At 44.0% G+C, this 16,287-nt stretch overlaps 2 protein-coding genes across 3 annotated transcripts in view; both read left to right on the forward strand.

The window, feature by feature from the left end:
* The window catches only part of LOC112228395 (F-BAR and double SH3 domains protein 2), a 52,392-nt gene extending 48,194 nt beyond the window's left edge, over positions 1 to 4,198 (forward strand). For both annotated transcript variants that reach the window (XM_024393681.2, XM_042309029.1), the window contains 4 exons: positions 317 to 564; positions 1,217 to 1,421; positions 1,817 to 1,887; positions 2,049 to 4,198. In XM_024393681.2, coding sequence (XP_024249449.1) covers positions 317 to 564; positions 1,217 to 1,421; positions 1,817 to 1,887; positions 2,049 to 2,135 — 611 coding nt within the window. In that variant the 3' untranslated portion in view covers positions 2,136 to 4,198. The remainder of the gene's footprint in view (positions 1 to 316; positions 565 to 1,216; positions 1,422 to 1,816; positions 1,888 to 2,048) is intronic.
* A 5,965-nt stretch (positions 4,199 to 10,163) lies between these two features.
* On the forward strand, positions 10,164 to 15,887 carry LOC112228404 (40S ribosomal protein S3). Its single transcript, XM_024393701.2, has 6 exons — positions 10,164 to 10,253; positions 10,959 to 11,089; positions 11,623 to 11,716; positions 12,006 to 12,100; positions 12,615 to 12,802; positions 14,035 to 15,887. Exons 1-6 carry the CDS (start codon positions 10,224 to 10,226, stop codon positions 14,232 to 14,234), a joined length of 738 nt encoding a protein of 245 aa, XP_024249469.1. The 5' UTR covers positions 10,164 to 10,223; the 3' UTR covers positions 14,235 to 15,887.
* Positions 15,888 to 16,287: the final 400 nt, after the last annotated feature.

Consider the following 16,287-nt stretch of genomic DNA (forward strand, 5'->3'; position numbering starts at 1 on the left):
ACAATGCATGTCAAATCAAATTTTATTTGTCACATAAACATGGTTAGCAGATGTTAATGCGAGTGTCGCGTAATGAGAGGAAATTGGACTTCAGTATAAGTTACGATTCGCACTACACAGAATGAACAACTATTCATATGTAAGACAGTCATTGAGATCATTCAGATGTGTTGGGAACATTTTTTATTTTCCCTTTTTATTTTGATCTCTTCCTCTGTGCTCTTACTCTTCCCCCTCCTCTGTCTCTCCCTCCCTCTCCCCCTTCCGCATTTCACCCTGGCGCTCTCCCACTCCCTCCCCCTTCTCTCTGCCTCAGTGTGCTTTGCCAAGGCCCTGTACGACTATGCAGGCCAGACAGACGAGGAGCTCTCGTTCCCTGAGGGCGCCATCATCCGCGTCCTGAGCCGTGAAACCCACGAGGACGATGGCTTCTGGGAGGGCGAGTTTAACGGCGCCGTTGGCGTCTTCCCCGCCGTGCTGGTGGAGGACCTGCTGGCGGAGGGTGGCTCCAGTGCAGACGGCGAGAATGGCGACAGCCTGGGAGAGGCCAGCAGCAGCACGCCGGTACACGCATGCAGCCACCCTTGGCACTGTTTACACACGTGAATGGACACGTGTTTTTAAAATTTTATTTTACCCCCTTTTCTCCCTAATTTCATGGTATCCAATTACTATCCAGTTACTATCTTGTCTCATCGCTACAACTCCCGTACGGGCTCGGGAGAGACTAAGGTCGAAAGCCATGCGTCCTCCGAAACACAACCCAACCAAGCCGCACTGCTTCTTAACACAGCGCGCATTCAACCCGGAAGCCAGTCGCACCAATGTGTTGGAGGAAACACCGTACACCTAGCCACCTGGTCAGCATGCACTGCACCCGGCCCACCACAGGAGTCGCTAGTGCGCGATGACACAAGGATATCCCTACCGGTCAAACCCTCCCTAACCCGGACGACGCTAGCCCAATTGTGCGTCGCCCCACGGACCTCCCGGTCGCAGCCGGCTGCGACAGAGCCTGGCCACCTGGGAGGCCCCGTGAATGGACACATTTAAACTGGTTTAAATGGAGATTTTCTGTTGAATGATTTTTAAAATCCAGGACCAGGCTTAATCTTGGTGCGGGAAACCGGCCTTTAGACGACACACATCCTCATCCAAATAATAGTAATCAGTATATACCTGTTTTACTAATTCTGTGGTGAACGTTGTCTTTCAGGTGTCACCCTCTCCTCTCTCTGAGTGCTCCCCACGGAGCCCCTTTCAGCTGGGCCCGTTCCACAGCAGCCCCCTCCAGACCCCCACTCTGCCCTCACCCCAGTCCAGCCCCTCCAGTGCCAGTGCCTCCCCCATACCTCGCCCACCCTCCTACATCAACGGTCACCATAGGCCACCGCCTGCACCACTCAAAAGCCCCTTACAGAGTAAGAACCACTCCTCAAAGGCTGACTATTTATTATTTGGCATTCAAATTGTTATCGCATTGAACATAATTCATTGCCTGGTCCCAAATCTGTTTTGTGCTGAATTATAGTCTGTGGCATGACAACAAACGTAGGAGTTGGCAAGACTGCAAAACCAGATCTGGGACCAGGTTATGTTATTTATCATATTAAATGCACGCAAAATAGACCATGTATAAAAGTAGAGACATAGACAAGTAATAAACAACAGCATGGATTTAAAAAAAATCCTCATTCTGAGATATGTATCTGGGTTGTGTTTATTTGAGCACAATGTCATGATCCTGTAGTGCTTTCTAGTGGTTTCTAATCCAAGACGTGATGCTGATGATTCTGTCTGCCCTCCTCAACCTCAGGTCCTTCACAGAGCTCCAACCAGCCCCCCAGGTACCCAGCAGATCGTGGTGCGGGAGGCACCATTCGACCTGTAAGTTACCACATTAACACTCACACACACTTTTGTCAACTAATGAAAACCATCATAAATACTGCATGGATACTGACCCTTGTGTTGTTTGATAAGACACACTTGTTGTATTTTGTTGAGGCTCCAGTTGGAGCTCAAATGAATAACTATGTTGTGGACAGGTCCGCGCTGCTCCACCACCCCCCAAGCCGCAGCAGCCTCGCGGCCAGGTGAAGAGAAGGGAGGAGGTGGAGATCACTCTGGTGTAATGGCGCCGCCCTGGTGGCGGTGGCTGCTGCCCACAACCACACCAGGTCAGAACGGCCCTGATGGATCCAGGTGCCCCGACTGACTGACCCCCCTCTTCCAGGGAGGGACAACAGGCTCCAGAGCCCCTAAACCAGCCTATCCAGCCAAGGGGTATCCCCACTCCCCACTGGAGAGGCTCCATGAGATGAGGCCTGAGATTTGGCTTGTCTCAGTCCAAAGCCAGTAGGGCTGAAATGGTGTGTGGTGCGGAGAACCCAAACAATTTTGCCTTTCTGACACGGTTTTCAACCCTACATCCCTCTTTCTATCCTCTCTCGTTCTTTATTATTTTCTATTACCCATTGGTTTTTTTTGTCTGTCTCTCATTTTCTCCCTCCTGTATTTGTGCTGTATCTCTCACAATGTTTTCTCTCTCTCTACCTCCCTCTATTTCTCTATCTCTCTCACCTTCATAACTGGGCATTGAGCTATGGGGGGGTATTTTCAAGCAAGATATCACCATTTGATTACTATGCATCAAAGTTATGCTAATTTTGTGGGAGGATTGTACATCTGTCACAGTTTTAAACAGCTAAAGTCCAAGTCAGATCTGTTTGGTTCTTGGTGGGTTGTGTTTTTGTTGTCAACACATTTCATGGAAATTCACGGCAGAGGCTGGTACCTTTCCCGTACCTGAAATACCAACGTCTTCAAAATAAGTGTTCTTAACATTTCATAAACAAGGGTAAAGTGGCAATTTTGGAGGGATGTAACTGATATAGATAGAAATTGCCCCATTGAGAGCAAAATCTGGATCACACTATGTGAAACCAGAACAAAACTGCCCCTGAAACTGTTGATTATTCCTATTCTATAACAAATGTCAAATGTCTTTGTACAATTTCTTTGTATTAAAAGGTGGGACATTTCAAAACAGCCAGGGGCAATCTGTAGTGTATCTATGAATAAATGTACACTATCTTTTATGCCGTTTTCTGTTGAAAAAACAAAGCTATGTTGTCATCAATACTAATCCAGGCTTAAACTAGCCAATAATAATGGTCGCTGGTGAGAATAATTCTTCATTCAGGAATGCAGATGGGTCTTAGTTCAGGACGGAATGCATCGCAAGGTGATTTGCTGTCGTGGGGAGCGTCATTGGTACTGTGATGTAACCCTGGGTCAGACTTGCCTTCATGTTCAGGGAGGAGAATCACCTTAGTTCCTAGCTACCTACAGGAAATGTGAACTGACTAAAATACTGAAGCACTTTTTTGTTAGTCTTTTGTCAATGCCCTTTTCAGTATTGCTGGTTGGTCTCTTGTGAATGCTGCATTGTTTCTCCTTTAATTGTTTTTGCTCCAACTATATTGTTATCAGTATTGTTCTACTTGGTTTTTTAAAAGGCATTTGACTTATTTAGTCTTAAATAGCCATCGTAGTGTCTTGTGTTGGAGGTATGCTTTTTCATATAATGTATGTAATATTAGTTTACAGAGAGCTTGGGAGATATCTGTGCAGCAAATTTATGAGGATAAAAACATATGGAAACTTATTGATAAATGTTAGTTGTTGATCAGAGAAATGAGTATCTGTCAGCCATGTTTACTGTGTTTTCTTTGATCTCCTTAAGATCTAAATGTAAAACTTATTTTTGAAGTTTACATTTACCCTGTTTTATTGAACGATTGCATGTTGTGAAATGCACACTTTCCCACAATTGTAAAGTTTATTTAGTTCTGTTTCCGATTTATTTTCAGATACAGTAGAAACAAGTGACCCGCTACGAGCGTTTCCCAAACTCAGTCCTGGGGATCCCAAGGGGTGTGCACGTTTTGTTTTTTGCTCTAACACTACACAACTGATTCAAATAATCATAACTTGGTGATGAGCCAGCCATTATCTGAATAAGCTGTGTAGTACTAGTGCAAAAAACAAAACGTGCACCCCTTGGGGTCCTCAGGACCAAGTTTGGAGAACGCTACGCTACTCTGATGTAGTCTACAGCAACAGTAGAGAAGCCAAATTATTTCATTGAATATATAAAACATTAAATGGTGTGAATAAAATTAGCTGAAATCTATTTGTTCTGTTTTATTCAACATTTCACAAAGGATTTAAACTAGGGCAGTAGGCCTACAGGGAGCATATTTAAAAAAAATATTTTTCTATTATTTGATTTATTTCACCTTTATTTAACCAGGTAGGCCAGTTGAGAACAAGATCTCTTTTACAACTGCGACTTGGCCAAGATGAGGCAAAGCAGTGCGACACAAACAGAGGAATAAACAAACGTACAGTCAATAACACAAGTCTATAAACAGTGTGTGCAAATGTAGTAAGATTAGGGAGGTAAGGCAAATAGGCCATAGTGGCGAAATAATTAACATTTTGCAATTAAACACTAGAGTGATAGATGTGCAGAAGATGAATGCGCAAGTAGAATATTGGGGTGCAAAGGAGCAACAACAACAAAAAATAAGATGGTGATGAGGTGGATGGGTGGGCTATGTACAGGTGCAATGATCTGTAAGCTGCTTAAAGTTAGTGAGGGAGATATGAGTCTCCAGCAATTTGTTCCAGTCATTGGCAGCAGAGAACTGGAAGGAAAGGGGGCTAAAGTAGGAGTTTGCTTTGGAGGTGACCAGTGAAATATACCTGCTGGAGTGTGTGCTACAGCTGGGTGCTGCTATGGTGACCAGTTATTTTTTTATTTTACCTTTATTTAACTAGGCAAGTCAGTTAAGAACAAATTCTTATTTTCAATGACGGCCTAGGAACAGTGGGTTAACTGCCTGTTCAGGGGCAGAACGACAGATTTGTACCTTGTCAGCTCGGGGATTTGAACTTGCAACCTTTCGGCTGCTAGTCCAACGCTCTAACCACTAGGCTACCCTGCCACCCCAAAAGTGACCAGTGAGTTAAGGGGGTGCTTTACCAAGCAAAGACTTATAGATGACCTGGAACCAGTGGGTTTGGAGATGAGTATATGAAGCGAGGGCATACAGGTCGCAGTGGTGGGTAGTGTATGGGGCTTTGGTGACAAAACAGATGGCACTGTGATAGACTGCATCCAATTGGCTGAGTAGAGTGTTGGAAGCTATTTTGTAAATGACATTGCCGAAGTCAAGGATCGGTAGGATAGTCAGTTTTACGAGGGTATGTTTGACAGCATGAGTGAAGGAGGATTTGTTGCGAAATAGGAAGCTGATTCTAGATTTAATTTTGGATTCGGGAGGCTTAATGTGAGTCTCGAGTGTTTGCAGTCTAACCAGACACCTAGGTATTTGTAGTTGTCCACATATTCTAGGTCAGAACCGTCCAGAGTAGTGATGCTTGACGGGCAGGCAGGTGCGGGCAGCGATCGGTTGAAGAGCATGCATTTAGTTTTACTTGTATTTAAGAGCAGTTGAGGCCACAGGAGGAGAGTTGTATGGCATTGAAGCTAATCTGGAGGTTTGTTAACAGTGTCCAAAGTAGGGCCAGATGTATACAGAAAGGTGTCATCTGTGTAGCGGTGGATCAGAGAATCACCAGCAGCAAGAGCAACATCATTGGTACAGTGGGAAGAACAAGTATTTGATACACTACTGATTTTGCAGGTTTTCCTACTTACAAAGCATGTAGAGGTCTGTAATTTTTTATCATATATGAGCCCGAGAATTGAACCTTCTGGCACCACCATAGAGACTGCCAGAGGACCTGGACAACAGGCCCTCCGATTTGACACACTGAACTCTATCAGAGAAGTAGTTGGTGAACCAGGCGAGGCACTCATTTGAGAAACCAAGGCTGAGTCTGCCGATAAGAATGCGGTGATTGAGAGTCGAAAGCCTTGGCCAGGTCGATGAATACAGCTGCACAGTATTATCTTTTATCGATGGCGGTTATGATATCGTTTAGGACCTTGTGGGTGGCTGTGGTGCACCCATGACCAGCTCTGAAACCAGATTGCATAGCGGAGGAGGTACGGTGGGATTCGAAATGGTCTGGATTTTGGTTTTAGATTCCGTCTCTCACAGTTGAAGTGTACCTATGATAAAAATTACAGACCTCTACATGCTTTGTAAGTGGCAAAACCAGCAAAATCGGCAGTATGTCAAATACTTGTTCTCCCCACTGTAAGTGTATGTAAACTTCCGACTTCAACTGTAGGTCTGTAACAGTTTCGGTCTAGAGTATCTCCCCCTTTGAAGAGGGGTATGACCACGGCAGCTTTCTAATCTTTGGGGATCTCAGACAATACGGAAGAGAGGTTGAACAGGCTAGTAATAGGGGTTGCAACAATTGCGGCAGATAATTTTAGAAAGAGTGGGTCCAGATTGTCTAGCCCAGCTGATTTGTAGGGGTCCAGATTTTGCAGCTCTTTCAGAACATCAGCTATCTAGATTTGGGTGAAGGAGAAATGGGGGAGGCTTGGGCAAGTTGCTGTGGGGGGCACAGAGCTGTTGACCAGGGTAGGTGTAGCCAGGTGGAAAGCATGGCCAGCCGTAGAAAAATGCTTATTGAAATTCTCGATTATCTTACATTTATCGGTGGTGACAGTGTTTCCTAGCCTCAGTGCAGTGGGCAGCTGTGAGGAGGTGCTCTTATTCTCCATGGACTTTAGTGTCCCATAACTTTTTGGCCTTTGTGCTACAGGATGCACATTTATGTTATAAAAAGCTAGCCTTTGCTTTCCTAACTGCCTGTGTATATTGGTTCCTGACTTCCCTGAAAAGTTGCATATCGCAGGGGCTATTCGATGCTAATGCAGTACGCCATAGGATGTTTTTGTGCTGGTCAAGGGCAGTCAAGTCTGGAGTGAACAAAGGGCTATATCTGTTCTTAGTTCTACATTTTTGGAATGGGGCTGGCTTATTTAAGATGGTGAGGAGCACTTTTAAAGAATAACCAGGCATTCTCTACTGATGGGATGAGGTCAATATCCTTCCAGGATACCCGGGCCAGGTCGATTAGAAAGGCCTGCTCGCTGAAGTGTTTTAGGGAGCGTTTGACAGTGATGAGGGGTGGTCGTTTGACCGCGGACCCATTATGCATGCAGGCAATGAGGCAGTGATCGCTGAGATCCTGGTTGAAGACAGCAGAGGTGTATTTAGAGGGCAAGTTGGTCAGGATGATATCTAAGAGAGTGCCCATGGTTAAGGATTTAGGGTTGTACCTGGTTGGTACAATGGCCGGAGGCTGCATTCATTGTAGCTGGGGATTTTAACAAGGCTAATCTGAAAACAAGACTCCCTAAATTTTATCAGCATATTGATTGCGCAACCAGGGGTGGAAAGACCCTGGATCATTGTTACTCTAACTTCCGCGACGCATATAAGGCCCTGCCCCGCCCCCCTTTCGGAAAAGCTGACCACGACTCCATTTTGTTGATCCATGCCTACAGACAGAAACTAAAACAAGAAGCTCCCACGCTGAGGTCTGTCCAACGCTGGTCCGACCAAGCTGACTCCACACTCCAAGACTGCTTCCATCACGTGGACTGGGAGATGTTTCGTATTGCGTCAGACAACAACATTGACGAATACGCTGATTCGGTGTGCGAGTTCATTAGAACGTGCGTTGAAGATGTCGTTCCCATAGCAACGATTAAAACATTCCCTAACCAGAAACCTTGGATTGATGGCAGCATTCGTGTGAAACTGAAGGCATGAACCACTGCTTTTAATCAGGGCAAGGTGTCTGGTAACATGACTGAATACAAACAGTGCAGCTATTCCCTCCGCAAGGCTATCAAACAAGCTAAGCGCCAGTACAGAGACAAAGTAGAATCTCAATTCAACGGCTCAGACACAAGAGGCATGTGGCAGTGTCTACAGTCAATCACGGACGACAGGAAGAAACCCAGCCCAGTCACGGACCAGGATGTCTTGCTCCCAGGCAGACTAAATAACTTTTTTGCCCGCTTTGAGGACAATACAGTGCCACTGACACGGCCTGCAACGAAAACATGCGGTCTCTCCTTCACTGCAGCCGAAGTGAGTAAGACATTTAAACGTGTTAACCCTCGCAAGGCTGCAGGCCCAGACGGCATCCCCAGCCGCGCCCTCAGAGCATGCGCAGACCAGCTGGCTGGTGTGTTTACGGACATATTCAATCAATCCCTATACCAGTCTGCTGTTCCCACATGCTTCAAGAGGGCCACCATTGTTCCTGTTCCCAAGAAAGCTAAGGTAACTGAGCTAAACGACTACCGCCCCGTAGCACTCACATCCGTCATCATGAAGTGCTTTGAGAGACTAGTCAAGGACCATATCACCTCCACCCTACCTGACACCCTTGACCCACTCCAATTTGCTTACCGCCCAAATAGGTCCACAGACGATGCAATCTCAACCACACTGCACACTGCCCTAACCCATCTGGACAAGAGGAATACCTATGTGAGAATGCTGTTCATCGACTACAGCTCGGCATTCAACACCATAGTACCCTCAAGGTCATCAAGCTCGAGACCCTGGGTCTCGACCCCGCTGTGCAACTGGGTTCTGACTTCCTGACGGGCCACCCCCCAGGTGGTGAGGGTAGGCAACAACATCTCCTCCCCGCTGATCTTCAACACTGGGGCCCCACAAGGGTGCGTTCTGAGCCCTCTCCTGTACTCCCTGTTCACCCACGACTGCGTGGCCATGCACGCTCCAACTCAATCATCAAGTTTGCGGACGACACAACAGTGGTAGGCTTGATTACCAACAACGACGAGACGGCCTACAGGGAGGAGGTGAGGGCCCTCGGAGTGTGGTGTCAGGAAAATAACCTCACACTCAACGTCAACAAAACTAAGGAGATGATTGTGGACTTCAGGAAACAGCAGAGGGAACACCCCCCCATCCACATCGATGGAACAGTAGTGGAGAGGTTAGCAAGTTTTAAGTTCCTCGGCATACACATCACAGACAAACTGAATTGGTCCACTCACACAGACAGCATCGTGAGGAAGGTGCAGCAGCGCCTCTTCAACCTCAGGAGGCTGAAGAAATTCGGCTTGTCACCAAAAGCACTCACAAACTTCTACAGATGCACAATCGAGAGCATCCTGGCGGGCTGTATCACCGCCTGGTATGGCAACTGCACCGCCCTCAACCGTAAGGCTCTCCAGAGGGTAGTGAGGTCTGCACAACGCATCACTGGGGGCAAACTACCTGCCCTCCAGGACACCTACACCACCCGATGCTACAGGAAGGCCATAAAGATCATCAAGGACATCAACCACCCGAGCCACTGCCTGTTCACCCCGCTGTCATGCAGAAGGCGAGGTCAGTACAGGTGCATCAAAGCTGGGACCGAGAGACTGAAAAACAGCTTCTATCTCAAGGCCATCAGACTGTTAAACAGCCACCACTAACATTGAGTGGCTACTGCCAACACACTATCAATGACACTGACTCTACTCCAGCCACTTTAATAATGGGAATTGATGGGAAATGATGTAAATATATCACTAGCCACTTTAAACAATGCTACCTTATATAATGTTACTTACCCTACATTATTCATTTCATATGCATACGTAGATACTGTACTCTATATCATCGACTGCATCCTTATGTAATACATGTATCACTAGCCACTTTAACTATGCCACTTGGTTTACATACTTATCTCATATGTATATACTGTACTCGATATCATCTACTGTATCTTGCCTATGCTGCTCTGTACCATCACTCATTCATATATCCTTATGTACATATTCCTTATCCCCTTACACTGTGTATAAGACAGTAGTTTTTTTGGAATTGTTAGTTAGATTACTTGTTCGTTATTACTGCATTGTCGGAACTAGAAGCACAAGCATTTCGCTACACTCGCATTAACATCTGCTAACCATGTGTATGTGACAAATAAAATTTGATTTGATTTGATTTATATATCTATAACAACCGGTAACAGTATATGTATATATATAAAATCACACACACACGCATATCTCAGACGGAAATAAAATGGTCAGACATGTATTGAGATGTTTTATGTGTTAATATTCTACCTATTCATGGATTGCCGACCAGGGGAATGCGCGCGCATGCGTTGATATGAAAACGTTTGCATATTAGCATTTCCGGGAAACAGATCAGTCTTTCCGGTTAACGACACATCCTAAAATGGCGGTGCAAATTTCCAAGAAGAGAAAGGTTTGTGTCGATTTATCTTTAGGATTACAGTTTTGAGTTCACCTAAATAGAAACCTTTCTTATAGTTAGGCAGTTAATTTCTGCGGCACTTGTTACGTGAGTAGAATTTAACATATTCTGTAGCTTTGAAGTCATTGCCGGTAACTAGTTCTTTAGCATGCTAGCCAGCACGCGCACATAATCCCATGCTGAAGCGTGCCGAAATATATTCCTAATTGACTAGTGTAGCTAACTAGCCAAAGCCTAACTACTTTGCTAACCCACCGTTACCTTTTATGCGCGCAGCCTCGATTTCACGCAATCCGCGCCTTGATGGGTATGATCCTGGCCATGCATGTTTCTTATAACGTTACAATATTTTCAGTTTTACATAAAACATCAATGTCACCGCGAGGCTAAAGACCAGGTGCTTTCGAAAAAACGATTAACCTTAGTTAGGCTAGTTAATGTAAATGTTACACCGGATAGAGGGGGTGTTCAAGTTTTTTTCTAATATTATTGTTATGTTACATGTAAGTTATATTTCATCTTTACTTTTTTTAGACATGTTAGTGTAACAATGGTTAGTCTACTGATTGTTGCAACAAGTAGCCATGTTGCTGTCTGTCACACCAGGTCCTTGTTAATATGGCTTACTAAGTTCCCTGCTGATAACCCCGCTCTCCGCCTGTCCTCATATTTTTACAGTTTATCTCATATGTTTAGTTTGTCGCTGATGGTATCTTCAAAGCTGAACTGAACGAGTTCCTAACAAGAGAGCTGGCTGAGGATGGCTACTCAGGTGTGGAGGTTCGTGTCACCCCAACTAGAACTGAAATCATCATCTTGGCTACCAGGTGAGACCAAAACCCCAGACACGAAGACCACAGAGGACTAGTGATGGCCATCTACTCAAGACTGACCACTTGATTTATTATATTTTGAAAGCACATTCCACTCCAAAATCAAAGTTTGTTGGATATTTTGACCTCAAAGTAGTCATGTCAAGATGAATCCATTGGTTGTGCATGACCAGCAATATGCCTCAACTCAAAATGAATAGAATAGTTTAACACAGCAAATCTGGAAGATACATGATGCTAATCTGTTCCCTTCATTTTGAATTGTGGCATATAGCTGTATTCAGTGACTATTTTTTTTTTAAACAAGGGATTGCTGTTTGCAGTGAAAGCTACAATGTTCCCAATATTTTCAATGCATTTTCTGCAACAGCTGGGTAATCTTGACTTTTCTCAACGTATGACCACTTATGAGGTCTGAATATCTGACAAACCCTGTTTTTTTTAGGAAATGTTTATTCTGGTAACTACTGCTGAAAGTGAGTTGAATCAAACTAATGAGGCGCTAACAGACCACGTTCTTTCTCCAGGACACAGAACGTGCTTGGTGAGAAGGGGCGTCGTATACGTGAGCTGACTGCAGTGGTCCAGAAGAGGTTTGGCTTCCCCGAGGGCAGTGTGGAGGTATATTGCGTTTCAGATCATATCAATGTAGGAAGGGCCGACTGCAGGATAATTTACAGTGACGCTTGCGCAGTATTGTTCTTTCCCCCCTGCATACAGCAACCTTTTTGAGGTTGGTGGGTGACTAGAAAGTTTATATTCGCTTGTTCCTTGTCAAATAATAAGAGCAGTTCTACCATTGTCTCATTGTCCCCAAAACATCCCGGGGGGGGGCTCTGTGCTATGAAAGGTTTGCACCATACTGTGAGTGTGTTTTGTAACTTTCCATGTCTGTTTCTCTTGCCATCAGCTGTATGCTGAGAAGGTTGCCACTCGTGGTCTTTGCGCCATTGCCCAGGCAGAGTCTCTGCGCTACAAGCTTCTCGGGGGTCTCGCTGTCCGCAGGTGAGGATCTTTTACCTGTTTTAAAAAAAATGCTACCTATGTATTATACTTGATTCATTGTTTGTTTGCTGATATGGAATACAAGTACTTTGGATATAGAAATGCAACTCTGTAGCATGTTAAATCTATATACACTGACATTTCAAACTTCCAAGATCTTTGTGGATTATGTCAAGTGCAGTGAAAATGGTAAGCTTGGTTTTCAGTTGTGTATTAGAACAACCATTCATTGGAACAACCGACGACGTACTGTAAACTCTTTGCCTTCAGCCACAATTGACCTTTACAACGCTAATGAATAATTATCATGAATACGCAAATGAAAAGATAGTGAAGTGATGCAGTGTTACAGCTCTTGTGAATAGTTATTCCTTCATTGGAACTGGAAGATCCTATTGTTAAAGTCAATATTTTACACTTCTAAATGGTGGAATGACTAGTGTTTAGGGGCAAGTTGAAGACACGGGACTTGTAAGATATGTATTTTCTAATTCTGCTAGTTTTTGTGTTGCAGGGCTTGCTATGGTGTCCTACGGTTCATCATGGAGAGCGGGTCCAAGGGTTGCGAGGTGGTGGTCTCTGGAAAGCTCAGGGGCCAGAGGGCCAAGTCCATGAAGTTCGTGGATGGCCTCATGATCCACAGTGGAGACCCCGTTAACTACTACGTGGACACCGCTGTCCGCCACGTGCTCCTCCGCCAAGGTGAGTTCACCCAGGGGTTTTATGCTTGATTCACACCATACAGTGTCCTCAAAGTATTTATACCCCTTGACATAATCCACATTTTGTTACAGCCTGATTTCAAAATTGATTAAATATTTTTAGACACCTTTGCAAATTTATTGAAAACAAAGTACATAAATATCTCATTTACATAAGTATTCACATCCCTGAGTCAATACTTCGTAGAAGCACCTTTGGCAGCGATTGCAGGTGAGTTTTTCTGGGTATGTCTCTAAGACCTGGGTTGTGCAACATTTCGCCATTTATTGTTTTCAAAATTCAAGCTTTATCAAATTAGTTTTTGGTTATTGCTAAATAACAGTTTTGTCATAGATTTGGGTCAAACTGTAAATCGGCCATGTAGGAACTCCAGTATAGATATGGCCTTGTTTTAGGTTATTGTCCTTCTGAAAGGTGAATTCATCTCCCAGTGTCTGGTGAAAAGCACACTGAACCAGATGTTCCTCTGGGATTTTGCCTGTGCTTAGGTCCATTCAGTCCTTAGATTTCTAACATACCCATAACATGATGCAGCCACCACTATGCTTGAAAATATGTATTGGATTTGCCCCAAAAATTACACCAATGCTCAAAGGGATCTCAAATATGTTTATTTTTTAGCTATCTTCCAATAGATGCCCTTTGCAAGGCATTGGAAAACCTCCCCGGTCTTTGTTTGAATTTGTTTGAAATTCACTGCTTGACCGAGGAACGTTACAGATAATTGTATGTGTGGTGTACAGAGATGCACTATAGGCCCAAGCTGTCTTCACTGGCCTCTTTACACATCCTCCATGTTTACTAGCACTGTGTCCATTACAGCAATGTGGCTATATCCCAATGATCTCTTATACATCCCAAAGTGTGCACTTGTTCACTTCCTTTCACTGATTTCAAAGGAAATGGCTGGTATAAGAAATATGGTTGAAATTCCCAATAGCCCATGCCTCCATTCTAATGTTTTTTTTTTTTTTAGATTTGTGGGAAATAGTGAACAAGTGTACACTTCAGGACTAAGGCGATATTACAGGAAAGCACGGTGAGAATAAATGATCCAAGCTAGCTCTGCGTGGTTCAGGTCTGCCCTATGGTGTGAATCAAGCATTAGTGATGTGCCAGACCATGACCAAGAGGACGTGTTATGCAACAGTACTGAAATAATAAGTGATGAAATGGTGACTTGGGGTGCACTCTGTTCTGCCTATCCAAAGGTGTGCTGGGGATTAAGGTGAAAATCATGCTGCCCTGGGATCCCAGTGGTAAGATTGGCCCCAAGAAACCTCTCCCTGACCACGTGAGCATCGTGGAGCCCAAGGACGAGCAGGTCCCCTCAACGCCCATTTCTGAGCAGAAGGGAGCCAAGCCGGAGGCCGCTGCCGTCGCACCTGCCACACCCATCCCAACAGCATAACCACGAGGGACCCCAAGCCAGCATCTCACATTTTCAATGTAAGATGGGGTTAGTGACGTGTTAAAGGCAGGATAAGTTACGGCGCTGATTTGACTTTCCCCCTGCACACAAACTATTTCCTACTATCCCTGTCTGCATCACACTGCTGGCAGGGACGCTTGGCATCATAACACACGTCACCCATTGACATACTAATATAGACATTTAGTTAAAATTGAAATCTGCGATTGCTACATCAAATTTGATTGTGGATACCCATTGGGGATGTCCCAGAAGAAGAAAAAATTAACTAGTTATCTTGGTTGACAGAGTATGTTCTTTCGACCCTCTCTTCCTGCTGCTACGCTCCTGAAGTTCCTGGTAATGGGCTACACCAGGCGTCAGCAAACTTTTCCATCTGGAGTGCCAAGATGGTCTGCGTGCCAATTAGGATTATATCTTCGGATCTGTCATTGTCATGTGGTTACTCTAAATTCTATCAAAATGATCTAAATCTTAAAGTAACTATTGTCATTGCCAGCTATAAAAATAGCCTACATAAAGCTGAAAAATGAACATTGCAGCCTGCAGGGAGAAATAAAAATCCTGATATTTTTTTATTTATTTTTTATCTAAGAAATCACATTGGCTACAGTGGCTGTCTGCAACGAACTTGAAACATAGTATCAACTGTGTCTGTCCCGAAGCTAGCGCTAGCCAATTTACTTTGTAAAATATTCAGGATTATTGTTCTGGGTTATTATTGATTATTGTTTCCTGCGCCAGTGAGCTCGGGACAGACTGTTGTAGGCCTTTTGTGCGAGGGATATGAAGTAATCAGTTATTTTATGACATTTCCAGTGGATAGGAGCATTACACTTTCATGTCAAGTGGTTATCGAAAGGGAGGGAGATGGAATTACTTGTCAAATACATTGAGTTACTATTGTCATTCTCAGTGGATTTGAAAAAAATGCTTTGTTATCTTGCTGTTTTGAGGAACATTTGAGGAGAAACTCTACAGCTGGTGAGTTAAGACAGTCAGAAGTACTATCAAAACGGGCCCAAATGGGCACATTTAAGCACAGGCCAAGTAGCCTGGACCTACTTCTATATGCATAATTTTGGGTCTTGTACCAAAATGTTTAATTGTGACTTTGACTAAAGAAATCTTGTTTGATCAACAGATTATCGACCAGGCAATAGCCCTCATCCATATGTCTATGAATTTGAGGGTGATTGCATTTCTCCTGCCCATCCCTCAGCTGTCTACTGAAACAATGGTGGGGTACTGTTTTGTTTGAACTGCAGAATGTCTTTTTAAAGAGTCGTAGAAGGGTTTAAAGCAAGAGTAGGCAACTAGATTCAGGAGTGATTTTGTCAGGTGGCCGGAACATAATTAATGATTTGTACACTGCACATTGACCACAACTAAGAGATCGTATTTTTTTAAATTCATACCTTGATTCCATCTGTGTATTTGTTACAATTTAGCCTCCTCCCCCATCTTCCACTGAACTTTCGGGGGTCAGCGGGGCCGCCTGTTGCTGACCTTTAGTTTAAAGGTGGCGAAATGTCAATGATGTCCCTTTTCCAGGTCATCATGAGTTGAGGAAATTCTCCAAATACCTTTTGTTTTTCAAGAAACAAATAAAATATTTAAATTTTGTCTTAATTATTGACCAAATTCCCTTACTATTAATGTTGAGCCTTTGCCTTTTAAAATCCTTTCGAAGTAACTTCTGTTACCTTGATACCCACCTCCAATGTTACAAGTAGCCCAACTCTGCACCGTAGACTGCTGCCCTTTGTACATAGTCATTGAAAACTCACTGGTCACATTAATATTTACATATTATTTTACCCATTTCATCTGTCTATACTATATTCCAGTCAAGGCTCATCCTATTAAACTACTGCAGCACACATTCTGTTCACTGTCCATTGTCTAGACACTATCATAAATATACAGTAAATTTGGAAAGTATTCAGTCCCTTTAACTAATTCCACATTTTGTTATGTTACAGCCTTATTCTAAAAGGGATTCATTAAACACATTGGTCTACACACAATA

Source organism: Oncorhynchus tshawytscha, linkage group LG30 (genome assembly GCF_018296145.1).
Source record: "Oncorhynchus tshawytscha isolate Ot180627B linkage group LG30, Otsh_v2.0, whole genome shotgun sequence".
Lineage (NCBI taxonomy): Eukaryota > Metazoa > Chordata > Actinopteri > Salmoniformes > Salmonidae > Oncorhynchus > Oncorhynchus tshawytscha.

Excerpts from the sequence above, each read along its gene's own strand:
- LOC112228404 (XM_024393701.2), top strand. The coding sequence starts at position 10,224 with ATGGCGGTGCAAATTTCCAAGAAGAGAAAG. Across the intron at positions 10,254-10,958 it reads AAATTTCCAAGAAGAGAAAG|TTTGTCGCTGATGGTATCTT; the intron begins GTTTGTGTCGAT and ends TCATATGTTTAG. Across the intron at positions 12,803-14,034 it reads CCACGTGCTCCTCCGCCAAG|GTGTGCTGGGGATTAAGGTG; the intron begins GTGAGTTCACCC and ends GCCTATCCAAAG.